The 11555-nt window shown below is 40.0% G+C and overlaps 1 protein-coding gene across 1 annotated transcript; it reads left to right on the top strand.

Annotated features, from left to right (window-relative positions):
* The first annotated feature begins 444 nt into the window (after positions 1–444).
* On the top strand, positions 445–11395 carry pa2g4a (proliferation-associated 2G4, a). Its single transcript, XM_085159359.1, has 16 exons — positions 445–641; positions 1476–1604; positions 1903–2008; positions 2819–2888; positions 2997–3089; positions 3447–3510; positions 3666–3744; positions 5088–5166; positions 5263–5396; positions 5466–5560; positions 5639–5766; positions 5865–5918; positions 6981–9758; positions 9858–9884; positions 10339–10361; positions 11061–11395. Exons 1-13 carry the CDS (start codon positions 560–562, stop codon positions 7041–7043), a joined length of 1176 nt encoding a protein of 391 aa, XP_085015485.1. The 5' UTR covers positions 445–559; the 3' UTR covers positions 7044–9758; positions 9858–9884; positions 10339–10361; positions 11061–11395.
* Positions 11396–11555: the final 160 nt, after the last annotated feature.

Raw genomic sequence — 11555 nt, 5'->3', positions numbered from 1 at the left:
TTGTGACAATATCATTTGAAGAATCATTTAAAGATGTTTACTCAATAAAAATATTTTGAATACTTGGTATGGAACTGCAACATTTATATTTTAAATGAGCTGGTGAACTGTATAATGATGCAAAGTGTGCAACCTGTCAAAGGGCGCACATCTAATTACAGATTAACAAATATCCTTGGCTGAGCTATAGACATTTGCTCAAGTGGTAAATGCTCCCACAGGAGAAATATAATTATTAATGCTTCATTGTTCTCAGCTCCAACTGGGGGAGAAGTCAGTTACATCGTGTAAAAGGTGCTAGAAGCAAAAAAAAAAAAACCCCACAGTTATTATCCAAAAACTGAGAGAAACTAGCTTTTACACCATTTGGCGAGCCGGTCGTGACCCTCGTGCTGGATGTTTCACAGCCATGGTTTAAACGGCGGGCTGGGGTCGCTTTACGTCAGGGTGAAGTGGGAGGGGCTTGGGGTAGCAGCTTCGGTCAGAGCTGAGCCGAGCCGAGCCGAGGGGAACTGTCGCTGTCCAGAGCCGACTAGCGACTTCAGACTACACTGCCAAGATGTCCGACGACGAGCAAGAACAGACTATAGCCGAGGATCTGGTCGTCACCAAGTACAAGATGGGCGGTGACATCGCTAACCGTAAGTTAATGTCAGCGAGTAACTGTCGGTGACTGGATGTGACGACCTGCTCTTTTCGGCCTGTCGTACAGCAGCTAACGTTGGTTCCCTATAGCAGCAACCATGTGGTTTAGATTCGAAGCACACATATGCTATCACATCTAGCTAGCTAGCAGGTGCAGCCGGGTCGATTGAAAGCTGCTTTTAACTGAATAACTGAGCGACTGCTCGGCTTTCTGCTATTGTTACCCAACAGCAGCGATAGGGTTTCTTAGAGGCAGCTGTCTGTCTCACTAACTAGTGTGGGATGCTAACAAACCAGCTAGCTTAGAATGGTGACCGGTGTTCGGCTGTAAATGTCACGTAAACGGTCACGAGCTGAAGCTCTTTTAAAATACGCTTATGATGACAGTTGACTTTCATGGTCAGTCGACAGCATGAAAGTTGCTCTAAAATCATTCACATAAGGCTTCTTTGTGCATTTAACGACCAGCACCTTGTGGTTTCATGATCACTGCTCCATTATATGATGAAAACACAGGAAACACCTGCATTCTATAGATCTCAAACATCGCACAAGATGTATGGTTGTATTTAACAATTTAAGCGTTTAATTAGGTCGAGGTACTTGGTCAGATTAATACTGTAATGAAAAACAAACTAAAATCTATCCATTTAATCTATTTGGGTGACTAGTGCAGTCAGGAGATGGGACATATTTGCTGTGGCACTACGTCATAGTACATTAAATGCATATCCTGGCCACCACAGTTTATATTTGCTAACATGATCAGAAAAAAAACTTATAGTGAGCTAATGCATCAACCTGCCTGACTTCCCTCCTGTCTCATCCAGAGGCTCTCCGTCTTGTCATGGAAGCAGCCAAACCTGGGGTGTCAGTGCTCAGCCTCTGTGAAAAAGGTGACGCCTATATAATGGCGGAGACCGGGAAGGTCTTCAAGAAAGAAAAAGAAATGAAGAAAGGTGAGGCCCGCATCTGCCCATTATGGGTTTTTGTGTTTGTTTTTGTTTGTTTTTTCTGAGGTGGACACATCAAGGAAATTAGATCCAGTAGAACAAACTGTTGGCAGTGTTTTCTATGTCATTTCGCACAGCATCAAGTAACTCGAATAGCAGCAGGGGCTTTAAAAACTAGCATGGTGACAGAGTAGATCTTCTAAGTGATATACTCCTCCATACTCCATTCTTGTATGGCTTTCTTGATTACATTTGTGGATCATTTCCAAATGAAGACTTGGTGGTTCTCTTCTCCCTCTTCTAGGCATTGCGTTTCCTACCAGCGTCTCAGTCAATAACTGTGTTTGCCACTTCTCTCCCCTGAAGAGTGACCCTGACTACACACTTAAAGATGGGGATCTGGTCAAAATGTAGGCACCATGCTCTGCAATAATGTTACCCCCTCCTTTCCCCGTGTGTCTCTAGTCTCCCAATGTATTGTCCTCCCTACTTTCTGTGTGATAGCTCCGCTTTCTCTTTGCTGTCGATTGTGTCCTTCATCTCTATGGTCTTGCCTCTTGTGTGTGCTGTGTGGCAAACGACAAGTAAGGTTTCTTTTTAGAACGGGTGGTATGCTGGATGTTAGCTTTACTGCCCATCTTATCCGCTTATCAAATGCAGCATTTGGCTTTGAAAAAGAAAGTAGATTCATCTTAGTTGTTGCGTTGCCACTAATGTCTTTGTCCTCTGTAACGTCTTTGTGCTGTGTGTGGATATTCAGTGTTGTAAAGATGTTTCTTCAAGTGTCGTGATGTGGTTTTTACACTTTTTTTTTTTTTTTTTTTTAATGTGTCTCACTTTGCTAACCTCTTTGCTGGGCACGTCTGGAAAGTTTAATACAGTCGGTAATGCTGTTGCCTTGAATTCATAATAAGTCCTTCACCATATTCCAGCTGATCTACTGCCAAAAAATAAACTCACCTTGGGTTATAGCTTCCATTTATTGCAGATTAAATTGTGTATTTTTGTCTGACCTTCTCTTATTATTGTAGTCCTCACTAAGCTAATTTTCCAAAGTGGAACGATCTTTTGTCCTTCCCAGTAGATTTGATCTGATTGCTTCCTGCATCAGTACTAGTACATTTGACAGCCGGGTAGCACTTAACTAAAGGCATGATCTATATATATATCCTACAGTTATTTAATTCTTTCGTTTTTCCTTTTCTTCTGATTTTGTGTAGCGATCTCGGAGTTCATGTTGATGGCTTCATCGCCAATGTTGCTCACAGCTTTATCGTGGGAGCCAGTAAGGTGAAAAAACAAAAAAAGCAGACACATGTACATATCACACCTTGGTCACAGTTTTGTATCATCTCATGTGAGTCCTGAAGTCGTCTTTTTTTGTTTTTCTATATGCAGGAGAACCCCGTCACAGGCCGGAAAGCTGATGTGATCAAAGCAGCTCATCTGTGCGCAGAAGCAGCGCTACGCCTCGTGAAACCTGGTAACCAGGTACGTTTGAGTGTTTCATGAGGCTTTTCCACGTCAGCTGTGATCAGGTCTAATATTCTCTGCAGGGGTGTGCTGTGGTCATCAAAACATCTAAATGACTTGCTGTAATTATTAATTTGGCACAGGTCTTGCTTTTTTATGCATTTTTGATAAGTGGAAGAAAATCAATGGACGTGTAATTTGCTCCAGTGGTGCTGCTTTGCCACTCTTTAGTCCGAATATAGCTCGAATACCATCATAGACTAGTTCTGCTACAAACTAGGTGTGAACTTATTTGCAGTTTCACATGTATTTTAACTGTTATCTCGTACAAAGATGTAATTTGGATGTGAAAGTAATTAATTTTTTCTGCCTCAGAACACTCAAGTGACAGAAGCCTGGAACAAGATCGCACAGTCGTTCAAGTGCACACCTATTGAGGGTGAGTTCCTATAAAAACCTTTGTATTTTAATGTGCTGTCTGTCTTCACATAACAAGATGTTGATGTGTGGGATTAATGAGATGTATGGGAATGTTTTCATGGAAACAGTTCATGTTTTAAGCTTATGGATTCCGCCCATCTCTTTGTTTTAAAGGTATGCTGTCTCATCAGCTAAAGCAACATGTCATAGATGGAGAGAAGACCATCATCCAGAACCCAACAGACCAGCAAAGGTACATCTTTGCAATAAATATGAACTAAAGACAAAATCACCCTCAGTTTTCTTCCACTCGTCCAATTCAGGGTTATAGTTTGGGTGGAGCCTATCTTAGCTGTAACAGTGTGAGAGGCAGGGCACACCCTTAAAAAGTCACCAGTCTATGACGAAGCTATCACAAAGACACAAACACACTTTCACACACGTGTTCACACCTACAAAAAATTAAGAACAGTCAGTTAACCTAACATGCATGTTAGTCTCCCAAATCAAAGAGGAACCTAACATACACAAGATGCCACAAAGCTGCTGCAGTTGCAGGCACTTTTAATAATTCAAAAATAATTACTTTCAAAGATCGAATACAAATAAGAAGAACTGGAGCCAACGCAAAAACAAACAAGAGGAGGAAGACAGAGTACCGACCACTCAGTGGGCTGGTTCGGATTCAGGTTTATCTTCTAAAAATAATGTTAATAAACTAGTAAAACTGAAACAGGGCTGCTGATAGCTCCCAGCTTAGGTAATAATGAACAAAACTGTTAAAAGCAACTGAAGGAGCAAACGCACGTACAAAAGAGACTGCTCTGTCTCCTCTGAATTTATATGAGGGTGAGTGAGCCTGCTTGCTAGGGATGAATGCAAGAGGAAAGAGCAGGCTTAATATGGATGATAGAAAAATGATAACCAGATGGTAGATGTGCACACTGAGCCGTGCATAACAAATGCCCACGTCATTTGAAAAGATTTAAAATAAATAAATAAATAAATAAAATACTGCATGGCCTTGTGACTTTTTTAAATAAATCCAAGTTCTCTGTAAAGACGGAAAACAGTCCAAGATCTTTAAATTATTTTGTCCTTCAGGCTTGACTCTCATACGACAAACTTGCACAAACATTTTCGCTCAGGCTATCCCACCACTGAATTTGATCAGTTTTGGAGAATCCCACTGCTGAACTTCATCCACCTTCCAGTGCAATCCAAAGAAATCTGTTTTGTGATGCTAACTCTTGTACAACTGTAGAAAATCTGGTTATGTGACAGTTTTTTCAGTCATGAATTAGAAAGAAAGAAAGAAAGTTTCATAAATATATATTCATGTAATGTGTTGCTGTCCAGTGCAGGGTAGGTATGGGCCAAGTTATTATTTTTGAATATTGGCATCGCCCCAGAATGCAGCTTTTCTGCTTGTGTGCCGATGTCAACAGCGGTAGTTGTGCTGCATTGGAATGAAAAATATTTAGAGGGAGATCCTCCTGAGTAACTGGAATGATTTTTGTGGGACTGTTTGTATTGTGGAATAAAACTGACACTCGCAATGTGTTTTGACTGCCTGCTCTTTCTGTTGATTGTCAGAAAAGACCATGAGAAGGCGGAGTTTGAGGTACATGAAGTCTACGCTGTGGATGTGTTAATCAGCACTGGAGAAGGAAAGGTTTGGTGTTTTTCTTCTTTGTTTGTGAATGAATGTTATGATTCTGCTCCCAGTAATCAGCACTGAAGTATTGTGTTCTATGCGATTTGCTTTTAGGCCAGAGACTCGGGTCTGAGGACTACGATTTATAAGAGGGACCCGAGTAAACAGTACGGCTTAAAGATGAAGACCTCTCGTACGTTCTTCAGTGAGGTTGAGCGACGTTTCGATGCCATGCCCTTCACTCTCAGGTGGGAACACCACACTTTACTTGTAGCCAGCTGACAGCGAGTTGGTGCTAACAGCCATTTTTCATTCAGAGCTTTTGAGGATGAGGCCAAAGCCCGACTCGGCGTGGTGGAGTGTGCCAAACATGAGTTGCTACAGCCCTTCAGTGTGCTACATGAGAAAGAGGGTGAGCGTCTTGGCTCTCTGCTAGACACGTTTGAATTATTCACAAGCTGTTAACCCTACGCCTGTATCCTGTTCTCAGGAGAGTTTGTAGCTCAGTTTAAGTTCACGGTGCTGCTGATGGCCAACGGGCCTCACAGAATCACCAACGGACCTTTAGACCCAGAGCTGTACAAGTCAGAGCATGAAGTTCAGGATCCAGAGCTAAAGGTAAGAATGATAATAACAATAATAAATATATATACAATAAGTCAATTTCATTAAACGTCTTGTTCGCATCATGTCAAACTGTGTTGTCTCTTCTCTAGACTTTACTACAGAGCTCTGCAAGCCGCAAAACACAGAAGAAAAAGAAAAAGAAGGTAATATTTTATTATCAGTAGTAGTAGTAGTAGTACATGCCAATGCATTTAAACCTGACTTCATAAGTTAATGTTTCAGATGGTGTGATTTGATATTGATATGGTAAACATCACAGTTTGGAAATATCAAAAATGACTGTATTTAGTGTTTGCTGACTGAGATGTTATTGTTGTGAAATTAAAGTGGTAAGTGCCCTGATTGTTTAGCAGTAGTTTGTGGACAGAGATGAACTCAAGGAAGACTCGTGTATGCTCATGCTGCGGTATTGTTTGGCCTGTTAGCGCTTTTGGCTGTGAAATGAAAATGATATAATCAGGGTGCACATAAGAGGTGCGCATTCACTGTCAAAACAAAAGACACGCACCAGAAAAGAAGTTGCAACACGCGTTTGCGTACATAAGATCTTCTGGAGGAGGACAGACATTTGTTTAGCACTCTTAAAAATATCAAAGAAGCAAACTCCTTTAAGCAATTACTTTGGTGTTCCTCCACCTTCAAAGAAATGTCAGAAGGAGTCCGAACCGCAAAAGAAGCGCGTATTCTCGGAAAAGTGGTGCCAAGAGGTGAGCTGGCTTCCAACAAATGATGAACGCACAGAGATGTGGTGCAGAATATGGTGTGAAAATCCCACTCTAGCAGACAAAAACAGTGCCTTTTAATATGTATGCAAACGCGCATTGCAACTTCTTATCTGGTGTGTGTCTTTTATTTTGACAGCGAATCCGCACCTGCGGGCTACTTATGTGCACCCCTGGATATAATGCTTTTAAAAGGTTTTATGGGTACATAATTGATGGGTGGTATGTGGTTGTTAGGCAACATAACAATGTCATGATATATGTCATTCAGCTTTTGTGGATCTGAATCGTTTATGTAAAATTAAAATGATAGGATTCTTTCATAAGGTGTTGCGGGTGCATAAAAGCAACGAGGTCGGTAACTAGATCATAAGCCCTCATAATCGGGTCATTCCGAACAAATTTTGGAATATGGTAAGATGGGACTAAAATCTACAACAATGCCTCCTTTTACTGATTTACTTATTTTGTTTGATCTTTAAGGCCTCAAAAACGGCAGAAAACGCAAGTGGACAGCCGACCGAGGACACAGAAGCCGCAGAATGAAAACTGCCTTTCCACACATGCAAGACTCCAAAGAAATGCAAGAGAAAACATGACAAACTTCCCTGAACTCGCTGCCCATTCTCAACTCAGTATAGCCAATTAAACTGATCAATTCATAAGAGCATTGGCATCAGATGAATATTTGACATTCCTGTGTGAATTATTAACCCTTTACTGCATTCATGAAGAGGGTTACAGCGCTGAGGATCCTACAGAATCTTTACAGATGGTTTCAGTAAATTTGTTACTGAATGTTAATTTTTCTTTTAAATTTATCAATATATTAGTCCTTTCCACACTTGTATTGTTGGCAGCTGAAAACTTTATTTTTGAGTGGACTGGGGCTTACAAGTGGGCATTAATGGGAGAAAACTGGCATAAGGTTTGTGAATTATACCAACAGAAACTTGCATCATATTTGTTTAAGGCGTCATATCATGTTGTGTGGGATTTGCCACATTTCTCTTTGGCAACAAAGTCATTTCAGGAGACTTAAAACTGATTATATGTGTTAACAGACTTTTACATTCATGTGGAAATCCAGAGGTTTGATTGGCCGCCTTTAAAGCTCACTTTAAGTGCTAATTTTTCATCCACTTGATTATTAAGACATTTCTTAACCACGCCATGCAGTAAAGGGTTAAATTTTAATTTTATCTCCCTCATTAATTGTTACAATCTACAAATGATCTGACTGCAGGACCTGAGAAACACAGACATGCTTACAAATTGGTTTTTACTTAGATTTTATGTATTGGAGGTTTATTCTTCTATAATAATGACCGGAGTACATTTTTCGCTAAAGCTACGATGTTTTACTTACAATAGATTTTTAAAAGCAATAACAGAATTAGCAGAAGAGCAAATATTTTTAAGTATACAGGCAACAAAGTTGTAATCAGCTTGACCTAAGGGAACAAACTGCTACATTTACTGCCATTCCCCTTGAATTTTATGAAAAGAGAGAACTCTATAACTGTATGTTCCAGTTTAACGACAGGAAAAGGAAAAAAAAAAACTTTTCTATCAGTGATTTGCTTTACTACATCATTTGTCTCGTGAAGCATGACAGCTAAAGCTGATCAGGTTTTAGGTAAACTCTTCTGGGTGTCTTCAGAGGAGTTGGACCATGCAGATCATCTCTGGTCAGAGTTTGATTTTTGAGATCTGGGATAATGTTGGGTCACATTTGTCAACAGGTAAATATGTTGGAAATCGGAAAATCCTGCTTTGTAGCTCAGTCAGTGGGCAATGGACCTTTACATCTATGAAATAAAAAAACATTTTCATACACATCTGTCTTTCATCATTTCTTCAGGGCAATGCTGTATTATGTCTAGTCTAAAGTATCAAGATCATCTGATTGTGTCCAAAAATTAGACGTTTTGTTTGTCTTTTAATGTTTGTTTTTAGCTATGAAGCAAATACTGATATTAGCAGAAACTAAACACAAACTGTTCAAGAATCCTGTTTGAGACAGTTTTGTATCATGATGTGTTATTCTTCTGGAAGCTGGTGTCAGAAGATGGACATTGTCAAAAACAATACTCAGGTAGGCTGTGGTATTTAAACAATGCTCTGCTGATACTGAGGAGCCTGAAGTGTGCCAAGAAAATATCCACCATGCCATTACACCACAGGCAGCCTGAGCTGCTGATACACAACAGAACGAAGCTGTGCTTTTGTGTTGTTTATGCAAAGTACTGACCCTGCCATCTGAATATTGCATCAGAATTCGAGAACCATCAGATCAGATGATGTTGTTTCAGTCTGCTGTTTCTAATGTTTGTTGAGTCTGTGCAAATTGTAACCTCAGTTTCCAGTTCTTAGCTAACAGGAGTGGGAATAAGTGTGGTTCTGCTGCTGTAGTCCGTCTGTTTCATGGTTTGAACTGCTCTTCTGCAGACCTTGATTGTAACAAATGTTTATTTGAGTTACTATTTCCTTCATGTCAGCTTGAAGCAGTCTGACCTCTGACATCAACAGAACATGTTCCCCCAGGCAAATGCCGCTCACTGGATATTTGTGAATATTTTTGGACCATTCTCTGTAGGGCCTGGAAGTGGTTGTGTGGAAAAATCCCAGTAGTTCAACAGTTTCTTAAATACTCAGACCAGCCTGTCTAGCACCAAGAACTATGTTTAAATTCACTTAAATCACCTTTATTTAACTCAATGTTAATCTAAAGTTAATTTGGTTTGATTTAGAAACACACATATACTGGTTATTAGATTAATTTTTAAACACTTTCAAAATATACTTAGAAAACAGCTGGAATGAATGAAAAATCCAGGTGAACTTCTAAAGGGACATTGAGATAAAACAGGTTCTTCAATTCACACACACACACATATTGCATTATTAATTAATAATTAATTACTATGATTAATATTTATGACTTTAACAACTGATTAAGTAATTTTGTGTTAATAATGTAAACTAAAAAAATCGAGTCTTAACGAAACATAAAATCAATAAAACCAACTCGACTGCAGGGTTAATTTGTGCTCAACGGAAGGTCATCGCCTTTAGAAAGCAGGAAAAGTGGTTGGAAAATATCACCGGGCTCGCTCGTACGTCGATTTGAACAGTTGGACTACATTTTCCGTTGAGCTGAGGCGCTTCAGCTGTCGCCTGAACATGACGTCACGACACTTTTAAAAGCCGCTCGTTTTCTTCGTCACATCCTCTTTCCGTTGCTCTTCTCGCTTTGAGGTATGTTGAGTTCATTCCCCGCTAACAGGATCCAATTTAATCTGCTAATTTAACCGGTCATCCACTCTTACTAATCACTAATTGTTTTCATTTTCACAGAAACCTCTCCACACGATGAGAGCCAAGGTGAGATAACAAACCAATATCGGTATTTCAGCTGTTTGTGTCCTTTCCCGCGCCAGCTAATGCTGCTAGCTCCTTCCTTAAGCTCTTCGTGTTTATATCATTAAATATACCCTGCTACCCAGCTTCTTAAAATATGAATAGAATTTCAAGTGATAACAGGGCATTAGCTACATATAGTAGTATAAATACTAATGCTACTAGAACCTTTGCTTTGGGGCATCTTGTAATGTTGGCACCGTAGCTCGCTGAGCCCAGGCAGCCATGCGTGTTTGAAAACTGAGATCTGCATGCAGCATGACAAACACCACTGTGAAATGCTTTTTAGTACAAACATGTACTGCATGTTCTGAGGCCCTGTAACTGTCTGCATCACAGTAAGCATGCTGTCCAAGTAGTGGCGCAAATGTGGTCTTGATGTACTCTTAATGACAGTGCTTTTTCTCCCTTTTTTCAGTGGAGGAAGAAGCGTATGCGCAGGTAAGCATCATGATAAATTAAGAAAATGTCTTTGTCAGCCCCCTAATCCAAGCTGCTTAAATTTAGGCTAGACAGCTGGAAAACACAATTGTTTAGGCTTTGGAAAAGTTAGGTTTATAACGAAGCAAGCCTTTGTTTTTTGTTTTATTTTAAATTTAGTGGATATAATTGAGCTTAAACTGTAAAGTATGTTAGGTTGGGCTTGTTCAAATGTTTACAATTGTTTGTCCCTATGTTTCAATTGGATGCAGGGAAAATTAGATCTACTGAAAATGACCTGGGTTATATAGTTCCTGAGCAGCATACTCCAATAACTGAAATTCAGTTTTCAGCCAAGTTTGTACAGTGTCAGTGTTTAATTTAAAGATATACAGGTTTGTAACTGAGGGAACACTGTTACAAAGGTTTACAGAATGAATAAATGAATACACGTCAATGTAATCACAAACTCACTTGGTCTAGGTGGTGATGAAAATCATTAAAAAGAAAACACTCCTGTCCTGTCCTAAACAGCTGAAGGGAAATTTACATGATTGGTCCGATATTGATGTGCATCACAGGGCTGTCCAGTTTTGGTCATAATCTCAATAACTAGTATTACTGAATTATAGTTTAACAAAATTTTAAACAATTTTTGTTACTATCTTAGTCCTTGTGCTATTGAGCCTTTTACTGACAGCTGCTGTTGATTTCCAACAGGCTGAAGCGTAAAAGGAGAAAGATGAGGCAGAGGTCAAAGTAAGCCCCTCCTCCTGCCTGCCAGCTGTGATCACGTCTGAGCCTCTCCAGGTGACTGACACGCGGACGAAGGGGGATTGCTCGGCGGTTCCATCAACGAAATTAAAGGCCTAAACTCCCCTGATTTCAGATGACCACGCTTTTCACGAAGCCCGCTGTGACGGTCTTACTGGAAGATGGTGAAGATGCTGGAGAAGAACATGACTGCAGCTGCGTTGTTCATGGACCATAATGCATCTTGTTTCTGTACAATTGTTTGTGGTGTTTTGAACAATAAATGAACACTGTTAAATTACCACCAGTTTAAACCTCTTGATTTTTATGTTATAAAGTAAGGCTAGGTTGACTGACTTGTACTTGAAATGAATTACACCACAGGTGTCGAACTCCAGGCCTTAAGGGCCGGTGTCCTACAGGTGTTAGATGTGTCCTTGATCCAACACAGCTGATTCAAAT

This window comes from Neolamprologus multifasciatus, chromosome 5 (genome assembly GCF_963576455.1).
Source record: "Neolamprologus multifasciatus chromosome 5, fNeoMul1.2, whole genome shotgun sequence".
Lineage (NCBI taxonomy): Eukaryota > Metazoa > Chordata > Actinopteri > Cichliformes > Cichlidae > Neolamprologus > Neolamprologus multifasciatus.
The sequence above is the reverse complement of the archived record's forward strand: the minus strand, read 5'-3'. Positions and strand labels throughout refer to the sequence as shown.